The 21,147-nt window shown below is 44.8% G+C and overlaps 1 protein-coding gene across 4 annotated transcripts in view; it reads right to left on the bottom strand.

Annotated features, from left to right (window-relative positions):
- tns1a (tensin 1a) overlaps positions 1-20,551 on the bottom strand; it is a 99,086-nt gene extending 78,535 nt beyond the window's left edge. For all 4 annotated transcript variants that reach the window (XM_084347587.1, XM_084347589.1, XM_084347588.1 and 1 more), the window contains exon 1: positions 19,725-20,551. In XM_084347587.1, the coding sequence (XP_084203713.1) occupies positions 19,725-19,820 (96 nt within the window). In that variant the 5' untranslated portion in view covers positions 19,821-20,551. The remainder of the gene's footprint in view (positions 1-19,724) is intronic.
- Between the last annotated feature and the right edge of the window lie 596 nt (positions 20,552-21,147).

Genomic DNA, 21,147 nt, shown 5'->3' with positions numbered 1-21,147 from the left:
CATATGACCCTACACTGTACGTAGAACCAGGGAACAGAGGACCCCACAGACATATGAACCTTGGAGAGCCCATATGGGAAACTGGGGAACATATGACCCTAGAAACATACAACCCAGGGTACATTGGACCCTAGTTACATAGGATCCGAGCAACATTCGGCCTCCAAATATTGCTGGCTATACATGTTCTGACGATACTCTGACGATGCATCTCAACCATGAATACGTTGTTGTTTTTTCTTTAGACAGGTGGAAACATCTGAGAAGAATAAATCCTGAGACTAAACGACTGGCAAAGATGGACATCTTTTGCAGTGTGGGCCTGGCTGGGTTTATAAATAGCGGTTGAAGCACCTTGGTGCCACTCTACAGCCCTGATGTTAAAGATGACCTGGCAGAAAGCCGCCGGGTAAACCAATCAGACGCAGCCAGCTGTGTCACAGGCAGGAGCCATGGTTACCTGGCTGCCACGGCAACTGGGGTCAACGTGTCCTGTCAGACAATGATGGATGAGGTAGGATAAAAAAATCAAAAAAAAACATACAACCACAAGTTTGCACTCACACACACATTCATGCACACCTTGGCATACAGGCCCACAGTGAGTATCGCCACAACAGGAGTGCAAATGGTTCTTGGACGGCTGCCATGTAGCATCTGGGACTCAACTTTTTTCAGAGAACGAGAGAAAAGGGCCTCGGTAGCTTAAATGGTGAGTAATGACAAAAGAAAAAACAAAGATATTACTCAGTTTGGGCCCTCTATGATGGAAATGACCCTCAGTTTCATGAGCTCAAATGCTCAGAAAGCCAATTCGCTGATGAATGCCATCACAACAACATACAAAAAGTTTTGCCAAGGAAGAAACAGCCAGGAAAAAGTAATCTGTAACTTTTTTCTACATGCGTTGGTAATCTTTGTTGCCAACTTTCAGGCCTACCTTTATCGAAATATGAGCATGTTAAAGAATTATTAAAAAACTCAACTACGGATGCTTCGGGGTGGCAGCCGACCTGACCTACAATCCCAAAGCACCAGTATTTGACAAGGTGGGAATGAGACTCAAAAATAGGCTTTCGTACAAATTGGACCTCAAAGATATCGACCGAAATCCCAATCTTCGATCCTTTTTGTACCCAGATCGAGAAAGAAATGTTGATCACTACAAGCGTTCTTTGATTTAATGTGACATATGATTGGCCCTCTACCGCAGCAGCTGCAACACTTACAGTTTGCGGTGTGGTTAAGTTGAGTGCGGTGAATTTGATAGAGTAGACACTTCAGTGTGTTGAAATGACGTAAAAATGTCTGATTATGGCTACAGGCTTGATTATTACAGGAAAAACCACCGTCTTAAACACCAGCGCCAGCTACAATTCCTGATCTTTTGTGTGTTAAAACTCGACTTTTGAGGTTCGTCTACTAAGTTTTACAATCTGTCGTGGATTCCTTCAACTTTACCTTATTTAGCAACCCTCCTGTACTTCATCTGCCCTTTTCTAAGTAGAAAAAGGCAAATCATAAGGATACCCAGCCCTATTGTATTGAGTATCTCCATCGGTTTTAATATGTGAGCCAGAGACCACATAGTCAAGTCAAGTCAAGCTTATTTATATAGCACATTTCAGACAACCTTCAATGTAATTGTGGGAATAATGGTCATGGTCATGAATCGCCAAAGGTGTTGCCAAAATCAAGAAAACCAAGAGGCCCTCGGACATGAAACCAAATTGCTGTCACACAGAAATCTTCATGAACGTTCAGCCGAGGTGATGTTTTTTGAAATAATAGTCTGTCACTCTGGCAGCAATCACAATCAAGGAATCTCGGAGTGACATTTAAGGGTGTGGATCTTCACTGAAAGCTGTATTTCTGACTCCTAAAAAAGACCATCAGCCATTCGAAAAGACAAGCTCAACACTGCAAACTGAAAAATCCCAAGCCCTGTCCTCTGTGTCGTGTTAGAAGGAGACTCCCAGGAGAGTCCTGAGAGAGAAAATGGAAAGGAGAGTTATGTAGAGAGACAGAAAGGGAAAGTCAGAAAGAGAGGGGAAGGAAAATGGATGTAGATGGAGAGAAAAAAAGGGGATAAAGGGATAGAGTGAGCGGCCTAAGAGCCAAGGATGGAGGAAGAGGCGAGGAGGTGTTTCTGTGAGTGTGTATGTATGTGTGTGTCCAGGCTTATAGACAGCAGGCCCAGTAAATCAAAGCTCTGTGCTCCTCTCCCCCAGTTGCACTTAGCTAATGAAAAGCATCACTACGCTACCTCGACCGCGACCCCACTTAGAGCCAAGATGTGGGAGCAGGGGGGGAAGTGAAAGGAAGCGAGGGAGGGTGGGAGGACTCTCTCAGAGGCACTGCTCTTTCACTCTGCACAGGGACGACGCATGAACACAAATTACTCCTGTCACACACAAGCAATCACAAAACATGCGTCGATCAGGCATGAATGCACAACTTGAGACATATAAAAGATTAGGATCTTTACTCCCATGGTGGTCACTTCGACACGTGCCAGAAATCAAGTAAATATCTATTATTTCATAGACTTCAAACATAAAAACAACTCCTTAAAGACAAAATTGGGGATTCCCAAGAATTTCAAAAGCTGTAAGTTACATTTTTTGGTAATATTTGGCGGGATAGTATCCAAAATGTATGATGCAGCCCCAGTGGCTGGCTAGCGTCTAACTAGCTTGATGACTTAAAATAGGGTATAATCAATATTTTGGCTTGCTAGCAGCTAACTAGCTTAAGAACATCCAAATTTCAATAACTTAAAAGTGGCTATTATCAATATTTTGGTTAGCTAGCAGCTAACTAGCTTAAAAACATCCTAATCTCAATGACTTAGAAGTGGCTATTATCAATATTTTGGCTAGCTCGCAGCAAAATTGTGAACTACTGAGCCGTGAGCTAATACAGAGCCACGTTAGTATTTATTTGGAGTTGTGTTTTTGTCCACGACCTCCTGAGACAAGTATTTGCTACTTGCTAATTGCTAAGTTTGTCTGTTGGGGCAGAAAGTGTAAAATATTGATTATAGCCCCTTTAGGTTATTGAAATGTGGATGTTTTAAGATAGCTAGCTAGCTTGTAAGCTTGGGAACTAGTCTAACAACTGCTGATTAAGGTTAGTGTCTTAACTGTTGTTAAACATAGAGAAACCATCAGCTTCTAGCTAATTGATTGGAAGCCCTTTACGCGACTAACTGTTATTGGATATTATCATTTACTGCTTTCTAAGGGAACTCGTGAATTTGTGGTTAGACTCCGACATGAGAAGTACTATACGTATGTTAAAGTTGTTAAACACAGGTCAACACAAAAACGACGTCACTTTTCAAGATGGAGATCAACACAACTTCTCTAATGACAGAAATCTGCTCTGATCACCACGTATCTTCTCTCTCTCTAATACGTTTCAGACCCATCAACTCTAAAAGCCACACACGTACAAATATTCACCATACCGACCCTGTCAAGCGAGTGGAATCTCAATACGAGGGTAAATGTTTGTAGTCTGGACTTCCTGTTTATGCCAGGTGCATTGTGAGCTGCCACATCTGGGACTAAGCCACTCAAAACCACACTCACACTCACTCAGAGACACATACATCAACGCAAACTGGCCAACACGGCTCCTCTAATGTAAAATTCCACATGTGTTTCCATTTATAGCTCAGTCAGAGGAAAGTCTTTCTGCATGAATTGGAAGAATGGTTTTAAAAACCCAAAGAGGGCCATGCTGGAATAAAGATGTACGGTATCGTCTTGCATAATGATGTAAGTTGACACAAACCCTGGAGTTCATTAACCGCTCAGTCAGAGTGTCCTCTAATGTGAAATAACTGTCTCCAGGGAACAAAAGTGGCAAACAAACAGCCCTTTAGAGACATTTCTTCACTTTAATTTGGGTTTTCTGTGTAATATTTAGAACATGTTCTCCTCCGGGCCAAACAAAATGTGGTCCTCTTTTATAAAAAACTTTTCAAAATCACGTAAAAATCCACCTGAGCTTTTTATTTCTCCTGAAAAGACTTCTTGGAGATGAAAGTGACAGAATATGAGTCCTAGAGGCTGCAGTAAATACTCCGTCTCTCCTATAAAGGCTGTCCACCGTAAGATATACTACGTGAGAAGTAAAGCGAGTGAGTGAGGTGAACGCTTGTCTGTATGACCGACTACCTGGCTGATGGATGAGGTGAACAGAAGGAGCGAATGAGTCACCCCGGACAAAAAATAGACGAAGACAAAGGGCGCCAAAACCAGCCAAAAAAGCGAGGATGACATGACTCAATGAAGTGGAGCGTGAGGAACAGGCCCCACAGAAACTATGAGGCCGGGGAGAGAGAAAAGTCCTGCGCTCCCCCCCCACCACCCCGAGATGAAAAAGCAGAACCACACCTGCTTTCAATTTCCACCAAATTGAAATTCTGTCATGAACAATGGGCGCCTTTGTGAGACAGAGAACGAGAATGAGAAACACAAAAAAGAAGGAAAATGAGAACCAGGATGATGTTTGTAATATGTGTGTTTCAAACACTCTCCTCTTCTAGAAAGCGGTTTTCATAAATACATAAAAACTGCGAGACGGTGATGGACCAACTGCTTTCAGGGTCAAGGAACAAAGACCTATGATCAGGGGTGTCACACTTCACGTCAAGTCATATTGTGCACTCATACGCAAAGAGACAAGACAGGCCTCTTGAAATGAGTGTCTTCGTATACGTTTATTGTCAGGTCGCGATCCCTTGTGGTCCTAGTTATGATGACGGGAGCAAAGGAGGAAGTCAGGTAGCATAAAGAGTGATAAATTAAGCATATGGGCCAAGTTGGGGTGGACGGTTGGGAAAAACAAATCAACACTGTCTTCAAGAAACTTTTTTTTAATTGGGCAGGCACAAACATACTTGGAAGGTGATTGGACCAACCATCCGTCTATCACCATCTATCACAGGCTAACTTCAACCAGTCAGATCAACAGAAGAAGAGCAATGCCACCAGAGGAGCCAACTGGTAAATCAAACTCGAAAAGACCGATAACATCTCTCCATCAAGAAAAGCCTTCAATGTCATTCTTTGCAGCATCTATGCTAACGACTTGAGGTGCCAGTTCAACATCTGCGTGTTCGGCCACAAGCACATAAAGGTAGAGAAAGTGATTCTCGAGAATGATTGTTGAGTCTCATTCCCAGGTTGTCAAATATCACTTTGGGTCGGTACTTGGCCTAAAATTCGAACCCAAAGCATCGGTATTTGATGACCTGGGTCAACTATCTTTCTCCAGAATCACCTTCCCTTATATTTAAAGTCTTGCAAGATGGATTTGAAAGATCACGTGATCTCGAATCCAGCTGCCTCTTAAGGTAAAGTTGAGACAAGCTTGATGGCGTCACAATGACATCATCAGGGTTATTCTGGCATATTAAAGTGCCTTTAACCACAGGACTCTTAGTCATCAGATGATTTGGTGTCCACATCAGACTTCCTCCACATTTTCATGAAACTTTTTTCAGACTCTGCGTCATCCCACTGTACGCCCTGCTCTCATTGGCAGCCTCCGCGCTTGAACTCCCTCTGAATGTGCGATCTCAACACACAGATGGCATATCAAACGGCTCGAATTAGCAGCACGGCTAAGATCAGACTGCAAGACGGATTGGATGAAACTGCACTGCCAGCTTCCACCAGCTCAGCACAAACACCAAGGGCTCCTCACATTCTTCATGTTGAGGACCCTTAAAACTGAGGTGTCGTCCCAGGACCCTCCATCTTTGAACATAACAGAAGGGAGAGTGCAATCTCTTATCAGGATAGTCGTTATTCTGGTTATAGCCCCCGAGGGTGCTTTTCCACTGTGATTATGGGTTCATCAGTGATTGGCAGCACAGAAGTACCCATAATCATTGAAAGCATATCGAGCAGGCTGTCACTGCATAATCCATAGAAGCTTTCTTCAAAATAGTGAGAGTAAAACAGGCGCAAAACAACAAAAGACACAACCAGGGGGTGTATTTTTGGTGGACATCGACATATTTGCTCGCCAGGGAATCTCCTACAGGCGTTGATACAACGCATTTCTTTCCCTGTCTACATCTATACTTCATGGGAGTATGGATAAGTGTACAAGACTATAGATATGAGTTGAGGATGTTTTATTTATGGTGCCGAGCACAGCCGATCCCAGCGGACTGACACTGTGGGCCGGATGCCAGATTGTAGTAGATCCCTCCTTGAAGCCGAGAAACTGTGTGTATCTATGACTACCTCCCTGCTTCGATGTGAAGTTATATGGATGCATCAAGTAACACCACACATACAGTACATTCGTGTGTGTACACAACGGTGCAGCTGTGATACTGTTTGCGCGAGCGTGCGATATGATCAATACCAGGTGCAGACAGAGAGGCACAAAGATCAATGAGCTGTGATCATGAAGTCTAGGCCGCTTATGATCATTAGCCGGCTGCTAATGAACTTAGAAGCCGGGTTTGCTAATGAGCTCGCCTCGCTTTGAGTCCATCTCAGGGAGAATGAACACGGAGAGCAAGTGCAGGACAAGGACGAGGACGTAGCTCTTGAAAGGTAGATGGTAAGCATTCCTGCGTTCCCTCGTGTTACATGTAAATGCACATATCTGAACTTTATGTGTGCAGGTGTGCGCTGTCTCAAGTTGAAGGTGCAGCATCCTGTTCATACCGCTGATTTAATATAACGTGAGACGATGCAGGAAGATCTTGTCGAAGATAAAATAACAGAAACGCCCTAGGATATGTCGCAACAACATTGAAGCCGAAGCAGTGACTTGATTAATGCATTGAAACAGAAGTATTTAGTTTAAAAAGGGGCAAAACATGTCTTAAATGTAAATATTTGCTGGTTTTCTTTGTCTTCTATGATAGTTAACTAAATATCTTTGGGTTTTAGACAGTTGGTTGGACAAAAAAAGATTTTTAGGACATTTTCACCATGGGCTCTGGCTATTTGCTGACATCTTCTAGACCAAACAATGAATCAGAAGATTAGCTGAAAGATTAATTGATATTGAAGTAAGTATAAGTTGCATTTCAAACACAGCAACACCTGAAACAAAGGACTCAAAATGGCCATAAATTTGACGAAGAAATTTTAGGAATTTTTGACGAGACATTGGGACAAAATCCAGATGTGCCAGAGGCAAAAAAATCTGCCAAAACACGGTATTTTCCTAACACTAACCAAGTGATTTTTGCACCTAAACGTCCTCATTATCCACTCATGATCTTTCAGATTTATCTGGTGACCCCCGATGGGTGCCAACCCACAAGTTGGGACCACTGGATTAGTTAATTAATTGATTAGGAAGAAAACTTTATAAATAAAGATCTTGCTGGTCCCAGCTATTTAAATGTAAGGATTTGCTTTCTTTAAACCATCGGAAACAATCTTTTTCAACTATTTCTTCATACTTTTTTTCTTGAGTGACGAGCTCTACCTTCCAACGTAAAGATTTCTTCATGTTTCAATCATCTGCAGGCCGATCTACAGCATCCTGGCCAGCATGTCTTAAACTTCCAGGGCAGAGATCCAGACTCGGGTATGAGATGCGGGGGCAGAGCAGTGCACTGTGCCCTGGGGAAGTGTGCTGTAGCTGGGTCTCGGTCCGGCTGGCAGTGGCCCGGGGGCCTGGAGGGAGGCATGCGGTCACATCGCATATAAATCACCTGGTCACAGATACACAGAGCATTGTTTAGCCACAGCGACGGCTCCGCTCTCTGAGGACAGTCTGACTCGCAAAGATACAGTACCACACACACACACGCACAAGTGCTCCGGTTGGAAAAGGAGAGCGTGGAGAAAGCTCCAGCGAGGGATCTCTGGCTGCGGACAGTCAGCCTGTGTGGCAGCTGAACAGCACATGAGGTCCCATCGGAGGCTGTTAACCAAAACTAGGTCTGAGTGCAGTTTCATGTCATTTGGAGGTGGACGTCATCATGAAAACCACAAATATCATCACCATTATTACTACATGTCAAAAAAAAACAACACTTTTTCTAGTATATTTTCCCCCCAAACTATGCTGTTAACAGGATAAAAATAGAGCAATGGACCGTGGAAGGTCACAACCTCAGAAACGACAGCCGCTGATGAAGCCCCATGAGAGAACTTGACCCTTTACGCCGGCCAGTTCTTCAAAAATAGCCCATTAATTAGGATTTCTACTTAAAAAAGAGGCTGTTTTCTAATGTTTTGCTTTAGTATGATAGAACTTAACCAAGAAGAAGAAATAGAAATCTTTGAGTCACCGAAAAAAAAATCCCAAAAGGCCCTGCTGCTTCTTGAAAATCTTCCTCTGACAGGAAGATATAGTCCTCGTCCTTTCAAAATAAACCAATAAAGAAGATGCCCCTGCTCTAACACTACAGGGAATGGAGACGTAAAGACGGCGAGACAGATTCATTACTCAAGAATCTCCTCACTCAACGCAGGCTAATCAACAGGCAGAGCCGGCAGATACGTCCTCTCGCTAGCCGAGGGAAATGACATTCCTGATGCACGCCGGGCCACACACATGCAGACGCACGCCGGCGCGGAGGTGACACACGCGGAGGCGTGGCAGGCAGTAACGGTCCAATCAAAGTCTGATTGATTTTCAGAGCTCTCGGGGGATTCTGGTCAGTCAATAAGAGACTCTGTTAGACAACTTGAAGACATGATGGATCTACCATACATCTGGGCTTACAGTGTTCCAGCTGCCGTGTGGGAGACTGTAACAAAGAGTGACACAGAGTTTGTGTCAAAAGCATAGAAATCATGAAGCACCAACGTGAACAAAAAGCATTCAGTGTGCATTTCTGGTATTAAAATAATAGAAATCTGAAAAAGCTGGTTGAGCTCTATTCTGGTCAGTGTGTTGGTAATTTGCTGCATACTTTGAAACGATAATACTGTAATTTTAATGTAATTATGTGGCTATTTTGAGGCTACCTTAAGTGACTTCCTTCTTTCTCTCCCTGTTAAAACAAAGCTTTTCTGTTGTCTTTTACAGTTGCAGTTACAGTATGTTGGCATGGCTGTCAAGCAACTCCTCCATCGTGTCGTCTCACTTTAAGTATTGGCTACACTGCAACCCACAATGTCAGGTGGTACTGCTATGTTTTGTCCACATCTAAGCTTTTAGAAAACATGTCAGAAATTTGGTAATACACTTTCATAAAGTTCAGGTTCTTGCGTAAGACATATTCAAGGAAGAACGGTTGAATTTGATGCATCAGAGGCTGAGATCTCCTGACTTTTAGTCAAAGTTAAGCTAAAAGAACACTAAATCCTACATTTCCCATAAAGCAACCAGGCTGAGTTCTACTTCCAATGGCAAGTTAGCTGATGTCGATGTCTAAAATCAGTGGAGTGCACCTTTAATGTGCAGAAATATGATGGCCAAGATCTCGATCAAAATCGAAACAACAAAGTAGCCACAACAAAAACATAAAAACGTTTGTTTGATGACCTGAACCCCGATCCAAAGAAGATGGGATACTGTGTAGAAGGTAAATAAAAACAGAATGTAATGATGTGCCACCTGTATTTAATTAAAAACAGTACAAAGACAATATATTCTATGTTTAATATGATAAACAAAAATGAAAGATTGGTCCTTTAACTAGCTAAATGACCTTTTCAAAATATGATAAATTGAATGAATTTGATGCCTGCAACTTGAAAGTGTCCCAACTTTTTTGGCGTCAGGGTTGTAAGAAGGCCAACAAATGCTTGACTCTGTAAAATACCTAAATATAAATCATTTACATGCTTAAAAATGACAGATTGTCCCTTTAACTAGCAAAGCGACCTTTTCAAAGTACTCCAATGTTACGCAAGCGTCATCAAAGCATTAAAAAAATGTATTTACCCGCGATATTTCATGCTCGCTACAGCAAAGAGTGACAAAACAGAGAGCGGCTTGCGTTAGAAAACACCTGAGCTCCGAAGTCAAACCTGTGACGCTGCAGAACGCCAGGATCGTAATCCCGGGTCTTAATAAAGCGCCCTGACTCAGTCGGGTAAACACCGGCAGGAAATTCCTCAGCGAATATGTTAAAAAATCAGATCGCCGGCGCTGTGTCAAATAACAGTTGCTGTTATTCATGGCGGCGCTGCTTAGCATATTGTAGAGCAGTAATGAGCTCGCAGAAGTATTTGGCCGGCGCTGTAGCAACTAGCCTGCATTTGTGGCTGTTTCTGTCAGCGTGTCAAATCTAATATTCTCTCTCCATGTGTGGGGCGATACATTATTAATAGCATGTATTTGAGGAGCTTTCTTAGAACCCGCTTTCTCGCACGTCACTCAGCTTCTGCTCGCTACGCTCGTCTTCCTCCCCTCTGCTGTCGTCACACCTCGCAAACATCGCTCCCCTCCTCCTCGACGCTCATTTTCGTCGTCGATAATGTTGCATCGCATCTGGACAAGTCTCGCTTTGCATATGAACTGCGTGGGAGCTCTTCCTCCTCCCTGCCTCTTTCCCCCCTCGCATCTAAATGGCCCTCTCCTCCACTGCGAGCTACAGAAAAGTAGGGCAGATGCCTCATTTAACACTTGGGTGCGATCATTACACACTGTGTATACATTATACAGCAAAAAAAAAGCAATAAATCCACCTACTTCTCCAATAAAGATGGGGTTATGCTGCAGCGAGGAGCATTAAAAGGCAGGTTATGTTTGATGTGGCAATATGTTAACATACAAAAGCCTGCAGCTTGTCTCTCTAATATATGATTAAGTGGCCGAAGAGCATCTTTAAAGGCAGATTGTGCATCTCACATGTATGGGAAGAAGGGTTTCTCAAACTCAAAAGATGTTTTTTGGCGTCTGCAAGAATAAAAGATGACTTTAACTTCACATGCTTCCAGATCCACAAACATCTTCACACACAGGGTTAGGGCATGCTTTACGTTTTCAAGACAGGACAGGGCTGGGGTTAGGGTTAAGGTTAAAACACAAACACAAAAACCTTCACGCACAAAAGACACTTGAGGCTTCTGCAAGATAAAGACAAGACTCTAACTTCACATGCTTCCAGATCCCTAGACATCTTCACACTTAGGGATAGGGTTCGGGGTCTAGGGGTGCATTGGCGTGCTTTACGTTTTCAGGTCAGGGATAAGGTTAGGTTTAGGGTTATAACATAAAAATCTTAAAAAACAAAAGACTATTTAGGCTTCTGCAAAGGAGAGAAGACTTTAACTTCTCATGCTTCCAGATCCACTAACATCTTCACACCTAGGGTTAGGGTTTGGGTCCAGGGGTGCACTGGCGTGCTTGACTTTTGCCTTGTCTTTTAACCGAGACGCTGGGTGGAAAGCCCCCGGTTCCTGACACACTCAGTCAGTCCCAGATAGGAGGAGAAGCGAGCAGCAGCAGATTAAATTATACAGGAGAAACCAGAAATAGCTCCAGTGCCGAGGCCGCGTGGACCCGACGCAAGAACACGCCGATGCGAGTCGCCACAGAGCAGTCAACTAGATTAGTCCTGAACGAGAGATCTTCCCGCTCTCGGATGTGACAGAGATGTGAACTTGACCTCTAGTGACCAAAAGATGAGGGATGATAGCAGAGGAGTCCTGCAAATTTTGGCCCAGACTTCCTTTAGAAAAACACTAATTTCAGCCAAATATCCAGATCTAAAACACACAAGAGTCAGCTGTACCAGTGGTGCTGCTGCGCTTGTTTGAAAGGAAACCATTGACCATGAACCGCTCACCTCTTTACGCTCCACACATAAACACAACCACCCACTTGACAACGCCACGGAAGGTCTTTTGAGGAAGCTGTGCGCAGAAAGAAAGCCATCTGGTCTTTCGTACATGTGACTAATGCGGGTTTGGCTACATCTCTCCCTAGTTTCGTGCTTCTTCTTGCTGACCTTTTCCCATGCTCTAACCCTGACACCTGCACACACCCCTATCCACGATTTCTTACCCAAAACATGCAGGAGAGGCAAACCCAGGTCCTGGCCCTCCCTGCCAGAGCCGAGGGCAGAGACAGAGACACGGAGGGCATCCTGGGGGGAAAAAAAATGCCACTCAAGGTAGAAATCCAAGGTATTCCCAGAAATTCCTGCTGGTTCCACGCAGGCTTTGGCGACACGGATCCATGCCGGAGGGTGTGGAAGGGAATGCTGCTCTCGTTTTCTCTCTCTGATGGCCTTAGTCAGTCTCCCTGCATCTGAGCTCCCTCCCGCCCCTCTCTTGCTAGCTTGTTCTACCTCCTCCACTCCTGGTCCTCCTCCTCCTCTCTCTCTCTCTCGCTCTCTCTCTCCTGTTCGCTCACTCACTCCTGCCCTCCTCTCTGTCCCTCTTGAAGTGTGGTAACTTTATTCCACGGAGGAAAAAGGGGGGAGGTGGAGGGAGGTGAGTCGAGTCTCGGGCCTTTATTTTTCTCCCTCCCAAAAACTCCCCTCTCCTCAAATGATCCTTGTTAGCCCCTCCTCACATACACAAACACACTCTATTCATTGACCAGCCCCTCCACCCCCTCGGCTTGCATACCTCACCTCTCCTCTGCAAAGCATGCTCGCTCATGTCTGCGCTAATGTCACTTCAATTTTTCATCGGCAACCCCTTCCTGTTTCTAGATCTGCTCCTTCAAATAATATCTGCAGGACTCGACAGCCGAGCAGCGAAACAGGTAGGTGCAGAAGCTGAAGGTGCATATGCAGATGCTCACACACACACACACACACTCAAAGAAAGGCCGTGTTCGCACGTGCACACGATCGTAATGATGTGGCAACACGTGGATTACTCGTGTTGCAATAAAAGCAGTGACATCCTTTATGTTTTTGCAAGAAAACCGACACAACTGCTCAATTTTCTGACCTGAAACACTAAACGAGGTGGTGCAGCAACAGCATTACACTTCCATAGAGCTAGAAAACTTGCCAGACATTTAAAAACGAAAGGTCAAAACTGATAGAGAGAGGGAGATGTTGACTTTAAGTATGAGTAAAACACTGGATCCTACCTTTCCCATGATGCGATTACATAACTTTTTACTGGTCCTAGCCTCAGACGAAATACTCTTACCTGATCGCCCTAACCCTGATGAAGCTCACCATACAATCTGTCTTTTAATCGTGCTGTATGGCATTATAACAACCTGCTCTCGTCCATCTGCGTGCAAAGACATGACTTTACACTTTCAAATTGCTTGCAGTGCATACGCCAGAGATCAATTTTGATCCACTTGGAGAGCGGGTCCGAAGTCAGATGACCTTTGTCATCACGGTAACAAAAATAAACCCATCACTATCTGGTGAGGTTTCAGCAACAGAACTACTTTGTTAGGTTTGGAAAAGATTATGTTACGTATGAGATGTAAGTTAACTAAAGGACTTACAACATGTCAGCGTTGACTTTTGAGTTCACACGGAACGTGAACACTGATTTCCTGAATGAGAGTCTCATTGCCAACTCTTCAAACACTGATGCATTTGGATCGTAGGTCGGGTCGGTGGCCACCCGAAAGCGTCAGTATTTGCCGAGTTGGGAAAAGGACTGAAAAATCAAACTTCTTACAAAGTGGACTTTAAATGAGAAGGATTGGTGCATCACCTACACGCAAAGTTGGACTAAAGTCATGTTGTTTGTACACGGATTGAAGCGACTGTCCAATGTAAAGATGACCTTTACATTGTGTCATGTGATGAGTCAACCACAAGCTGAAGTAGAGTCAAGTTCTGTGTTGGCTACAAAATACAGCTTTTGAGCTTCTGTTGTAGGTTTTCCTGCTCCAAAAGCAGCGTTTGTTATAAGGCTGGTGACACTTCTGGCCTGATATCAGTCGTGTTGACTCTTTATATTCTTATCTTCTTTTATGTAATAAAGAAATGTGCACTATTGTATCGTTAAATATGTTTGTCTTATGCGTTTGTGTTGGCTTTTTGACATTCAGAACCGCGGACACAGAAGTGGCCCTTTCCAAATCACTTTCAAGAACTTCTTGTCACTTCAAAAATGAGATTTATGATTTATTCAATACACTGAAGAATGCTCCAAACATTGCTCTGGATCAACTTCACAAGGCAACAAAAAGGAAAATCCATTCATGCCACAAAAAGTGCTCAAAGTGCTCACATCACCTGTGCCCAAATAGCAAAAAAGGTGGCGCCAACAACAAATGCAACCTAAAGTTCATTCTAACCTTGAACCTTTGAATATCAATACATATGCTCACGATGTTTAAAACAAAAAGCAAAATCAAATCACTGCTTTTAACATCTATGACAAGTCCATGTGCATATTTCACCTTCCCCAGGTCGCCTGCGTGTGCGCGTACAAAACATTCCTCCATGCATGTATGCAAACATCCCCGCGCACATGTGTGAGGGATCGCTACATGCATGTGTACATCTACACAAAGTACAGCACTGAATCAACATTATATGAGCGGTGCGGGCGTATTACATCACTCCACAGTCAGATCCATAAAGGGCTAAGAGCCAATTCATTTTGAGAAAACACCCTCTATTGATCCCTGCTGCACTCCATCACTTCCACTGTAACAGTTACCTCAATCCATAGGCTAACCTGACACATAATCTGTGTGTGTGTTTGTGTGTGTGTCTCCCTCTGTGTGTGTGTACGCTATAACATAATGTCAGCAAAGAGCACAGCGTGGACACATCGGAGGGGGTGAATGCTGGTTGTGCTTTAACTCCTGAACTGGCTTTTTTTATTTTTTTAAAGGATTTGGTGGCTGTGTTTGAGACAGCCTGCAGCCAACTGGTCTAAACTGGGTTGCTAGCAGCCTCTAGTGGCCTCCAACCAACCCTCAGACAGTCTCTGCAGATGGGTGAGCTTTTTCCCCAAAAAAACCGCACACATACAGCTCATGCATGCAGCTCGTGTTGCTTTTTCTTCTGTCTGGATGCGGCCAGAATAGCCGTTTAAGTGAGACTTCACTACCTGCAAAAAGCATTGATTTCGGGCGTGCAATTGGGAGTGGTGTATTTTCTCAGTACAACATTTTTGCACAGTGAGGTCAGGTTCTTATTCCCTTATTCCCAATGCAACATGCCGGAGCTCACTGAAAACACACAGGCAGGCAGGCAGGGAGGCAGGGAGGGAGGCAGCAGCACACACACACACACACACACACACACACACACACACACACACACACACACACACACACACACACACACTGTTTCCCACAGAATTAGACTCACGGAAAAGGGAATTTAGACCATCGTGGGACAGTAAAACTCTCCATTAAAGCCCAGACTAATGACGTTAGCAGCCTGCTATACCTAATAAAAAGGTTGGGGAAGGTCTCATAGACATGTATACACACTAAGACAGGCACATATAGTGATATTTGATCACCAGCTCCACCAGCAAGAACACATCCCAGACCCTAACCTGCCCCCTGGTCTTCTAAAAATAGCTATTGCTCTAAAATGTTGAATAACTTTTGAACCGCTTCTCCTATCAGTGTGCTTTAAAAACTCATATAAAGTGGAGTTTGTGTCTTGTTTGGGCATTCAAAGGGTCTGTAGTGTACTTCCGCTCTCATGTTCTGCAATGATTCGTCAAGGAACCCAACATAGTTTCTTCTTCTGGGCCAACGGTTGAAGCCAAGCTACTTTTGTTGTTCATCTTCGAAAGGATAATACAATTCTCTGAAAAAAGTCCTTGGACAGTGTTATAATAAATGGCTGTAACTCGCTTAGGAAATGTCAACACTTCATATGGAAGTCATAGATGGTGACAAACCAAATGTAAAATTGGGACTTTAAATGAGCCAGACTGAAACTTATGGTTCTCCTGAACACTTGATGCTAACTAGTAGAGTAGGGTAGGAAAAACAAAAGTCAGTAACCCTAACCCGAACCCTGGAGTCAGACGCCTGAAGAAGAGTCTAGTTTTTTGAGGGTTAAACAAAAACTATGAAGAGAAGAGTAGATGGAGAGAAATAGATAAAAGAGAAAGAAAGAAAGAAAGAAAGAAAGAAAGAAAAAGATAAGTATTCCACATCCACTCTGCAGTCTCCTCTTCTGTCGCTGGAGAATCCATCACATTAAAGCTTTAATGCTAGAATAACAAAGCATCCATCATGCTGAACGCCGTCCCAGAATACAGCGAGCCATTCAGGGCAGAAGCCTGCAATTCTCTGGGCGCGGTACCTGCGAACCGGCCCGACATTACTCAGCTCGGAAGGTAAAGTTGGGGAGCATGTGATAAATACACCGAGCGATGAATGAGGTTTTCATGCATATGCTGGAGAGGCAATCTTAGAGGGGGAGAATAAGGAACCATTCAGTGGACAGGTTTCCCATCACCCTCTTCTCTTTTGGCTGTCCGCAGTACTGCCTGATGTGAATTTACTGCCAGGGGGGACATTAGTTAAATGAATAGGGAGGCAAGTAAACACAAAATACGGGAGGAGGTGGAACAGGAGGAAGGGAGAGACGAGAAGGGAAGGAGACAAAAGGAGAGGAAATACAGGGTGGTGGAGATGAGGCACAGAAAGACAGGAAAATTAGATGAAATAGAAGGAAAGGAAGAGAAAGGAAACAGGGAAAGGAAAGGAAGAGGAGGTGCCCTGGCAAGATATGAGAAAAGATTCAATAAAACAAAACGAAGGAAACAGAGAGGAAAAGAAATATAAGGGAAGAAGAGGCAGGATGTGAGGAGAGGAGAGGAGAGGAGAGGAGAGGAGAGGAGAGGAGAGGAGAAGAGAGGAGAGGGTTACCCCTCCATAGTACCACTGTAGTTTCACCACAGTAACACAAATGGAGAAAGCCTTTACACATCATCATCCCTCCACCTCACTCTCGGTTTCCCCCATCTCTGTCTTACAAAACCACCTCCCGTTGTAACCCGGCCCCCGTCATGGGGGGACTGTGTGAGCCGCGTTGCCATGGAAACTGAACACCTCACAGCGGTCCTCGGAGGGAAGACACAGAGCCTTACCTCTCCACTTTCACCTCCCAGTCGGTCACGTGAGCGAGCTCGAGTGCTGCAGCTGGAGCGACAGGCTGAATGGTCGTCGTGTACACTGAAAGAAGTGTGCAGAAAAATCCTGTTCTGAGGCAAAATCCTCATTCATTTTTCGGCCCAATCAAACAAAAATGAGGCAGCTGAAAGGCTAACTTGAAGCTCATGTACAGCTAAATCCTTCAAAACAGGCCACCTGGCAAATTTGATGATCTGCAAGCTGACGTCGCAATAATTGGCTACGCAGGTTGTGAGAACTTTAACAGGTAATTCTTATGTTTTATTACATTTTGATATTACATGTGTAACGGTCATGTAGTAGCAGAGGCATGCGCTGTGAATCTTGCTTTTTATGAGTGCAAATTTGTACTTTTGTCCAAGTAAAGAATGTACTGTTGCAAAAGTGAGGGGAAAAGGTGAATATTAGTCCTAACTCCAAACACAACCACTAACTGTAACCCCAACTCTCCTCCCAACCCCAAAACCAGAACCCCAACCCTTACCCTTTAACGTAGCCCCTAACCCTCATCCTCACCCCAACCAGAACCCAAACACCAACCCTTAACCCTAACCTTCTTTCAAGTAGTCCTAACAACCCCATACTTTAAAAAAATATATCACTGCAGTAAAAACATATCAACCTTTTTCACAGAGAAATCAACTTTTTTGAGAATTTTCTAGAATTACACCTTAAACAACAAAAAAGAAAGAGAAAATGATTCTTAGGACAAAATGAAGCAGTGATCCAATGATATTTTTATCACGGGGGGTACATGAATGTTCCTGCCAAAGTACGAGGGACAAGGGTACAAGTGTAGCTGGGCCTCAGGGTTTAACATCCATACCTTAACAAGGCTACATCCCTGGTGGCAAGCATATGTCCCATTTTACAGTGTAGGTACAAGAGTTGAAGATGGGCTGAACCACTCCCCCTCTAATCGAAAAAAATGGTGCAAAAACCTTCATTTACCGAACCGATTTTGATGGTTTCTGTTCGTGATTCCAAACAAAATGAATCCTCTTGCCACATCGAAGAAAAAAGGCCAATGCTGACAGGACAGGCTGAGCACAAGCTGTGACTGAATGAACATAATGGGTTGGGGATCCATTGCACAGGGTCGAGGAGATATATAATGAGTGTGTGCGTGTGTCCGCAAAGGCACTAACAAGCTCCACACACAGTTACACACACATGCGAGGGAGTGCGACAAGGGGAGCGTGGTGGGATTGAGCACGGGTGTAGAGATAAGGAGCTGCGGCAATGGGGCGGGGGGGTTGCTGCTGGTGTTGGTGCTGGTGGGAGGGTGTTGGGGCTTGGAGAGACGGGCGGCTGCAGCACTGCACGCTACGGCGTCACCACGAGCAAAATCCCATCATCGCCAGACTTTGTAGCACCAAACGGTTCTCATACGCAACAGCAGAGAGCTCGCAGTCGAGGGAGAGTTACAGCACTGCAACACTCAAGTTTCAAACCTTTTGATTGGTATTCGTGCACAGGATCGAAAGCTTCTAATGGTGCAAAATAGACCACAAATGAGGATTAAAATGAAAGATGTGAGGGCACATGAAAGTCCCAAAAGGTGTCTTCACTTTATGATAATATTCACAGTAGGGGACAGATTATTTTTAAAAACTGCTGAGGATGCAGCGCATTAAGCTGATTTGGTCAGTGTTTCCTGCCTGAGGACAACTGCTATAAAAAAGGTCTCTCTTTGCTCTAGAGATACTCATTGCGTGTAAAAAAAAAAAAAAAAAAAAAAAAAAAAGGCAGGAGGGGGAAAAAGAAAATCAACTCCTCAAAAATCACCATTCATCAGAGGATCACCTCAGGCGCTTTTCCTGGCGTCCTCGCATGTGTGTAAGTGCATGTGTAAGAGGAAATAGTGCCATTTAGACATACCAGAGTTGTTACACATGATTGATTATCTGCTAGAGTAGAGCAAAAAAGCAAAGATTGTGATCCAGGTTTTGCTAATAACGTCGGCTCTGGGGAAACAGACAAAGAAACAGAGTGTGCGTTCAGCTGATACCATTCGATGAACTCCGTTTGGCCTTTCTCGCTCATACACATGTGCCATCCGACCATCGGTGTATGGCGCAGCGTTCAAAGACTCACCCCCCCCTCTTCAAAAATGAGCAAATACAGCATGACATGCAATGGCAGGAGATGAATGGCGAGAATCAGGAGCTCTTCCTTGGGAATACGCAAACCCCCAATAATGGTGCATTACAATTCTGCAGTTGTGAAAGCAAGGTGACCCGATGTATCAGAAGCAACTACCATTTGTTCCAGGTGGTTGCTGCAAGTACCTGACGTATCCAAAATTTGATCCCAATGGTTCCCCACCATCCTTATCTGGAGCAGCTGCTTGGAGACCACTTGGAGATGTAACACTGACCTTGAATCAGCACTTAGAGGGACACCAACCAGTCTTCCAGAGCCCATGGTCCATGACCAGTCGCCAAGCTCGTTTTCACAGCTACGTCATTTGGTGGTTTAGGTGAAGCCGGCATGTATGCATGCAATGGTCGGGTGGTATGACTGAGAACTGGGCCCATCCTGATGTATATCACATGCACGATGAGAATTCCAGATAGATTTTTTGGCTAGAAGAAAGTCACCTGCATGGGTTGAAGTGAGACATGAAAGACGACATGTGGGGAACTCGTCCTCTAAGTCCACTGAATCCCTTCTCAGGCTCCCGTTCGCAGCAACCCCTCTACCCCCCCTCCGTGAAGTCTTACCTTGTCTCGCTTGGCCCCCCGCAGAGGAAAGAAGCAGGCGAAGAGGAACTTGCCCCAGCTGATGACGGCAGCCAGGCACCAGTTGAGGCGAGCCATGCCTGCGTCTGTCCCGTCTCGTCTGCCAGCCTCTTATCTCTGGGATAGGATCCTGCAACCCCCAGTGAAAAGAACGGTGTCAAGCGAAAAAAAGACCCTGCAGAGACGGGAGACCCTCTTGTCCTAGTCCGTGGAGCAGAAATGAATTGAAAACCTTCCTTCAAGTCAGACGACGACTGGGGATTTATTTTCCTTTCAGGGTTTTTTTTCTTTATTGGCAAATTTGGCTACCTGTCTGGTTATGTGTCTGCAATTCCAATTTGTGGGGGAACAAGGGGGGCCACTGTGAAGCTACTGGCGTCCCACAAACGGACTAGACCCTCGGACGGTCTAGAGGGACCCAAAGCATCAAGAGCTTAAAACTGTCTTCCTGTCTTTCCATCCATCCGTCTCGCTCGCTCTCTCTCTCTCTTTCGTCTCTTCTGTCTCCACAGCCCCGGTCTGGATGAGTCAGTCCTCAAAGTGTGATGAGCACCGTCGGCTGCATAATGCGAAGAGCCCGTCGCTGATCGACGACACTGTTACACATACACACACGCGCACGCTGGCATGCCCCTCGCACACACATTCACGCACACGTACGCTCGCCTGCAAAAAAAACAAAAAAAACGCTGTCCTGGCACATACATCCACAGGCAGAAGAGCCCCCCTCTTGTCACACGGCTCTCCTCCAGGCTCAGGATCCCCGGTGCTTCGCGCTCACACACTCCGCTCAACACACACTCCTCTCTCTCTCTCTCTCTGTGCTGCTCTCTCACACATACACACATGCACTGATGCTGCAGCACTTACTCAGCCAGCGCGGGAGGAGGGGAGCAAAAAGAGTGAGGAGGGGGGAGAAAGAAAAAAAAAGGAGACTGGGAACATAACGGTTGGAAGAGAGAGAGAGAAAAAAGGATGGAAAACAGAAGGGGTTTCTGTTGAGAATGACAGATTGAGTGTGTTCGTTCAGTGTTTATATTTCCGAGTCGCCGAGGAGAAGACGGCGACGTGGGTACGAGCAAAAGTGCGCATCAAGTAGCGATCGCTGGGAGAGAGGTGGGGGAGCAACAGAATCGACCGAAAGAAAGAGTGAATGGAGGGAGTCAAGATGGATGGATGAGAGACACCAGGAGAGGAGAAGAATGACGAAGAAAGGGAAGGCGAGCGAGTCGCAGGAGGAGAGGGAAAGGAGGGGAGAATGTGTTTGAGAATATTGAGCAGAGAGTACTGGTGAACACACACACCAGCATGCGCAATGTACACACACACACACACACACACACACACACACACAAAACGGACACGCAGCAGCCGTCACGGTGCACGGCGGATACAAGGCAGGCAG

Source organism: Pagrus pagrus (genome assembly GCF_965226575.1).
Source record: "Pagrus pagrus genome assembly, chromosome: 24".
In the NCBI taxonomy this organism is placed as follows: Eukaryota; Metazoa; Chordata; class Actinopteri; order Spariformes; family Sparidae; genus Pagrus; species Pagrus pagrus.
Note: the sequence above shows the minus strand (reverse complement) of the source record. Positions and strands in the feature narration are given on the sequence as shown.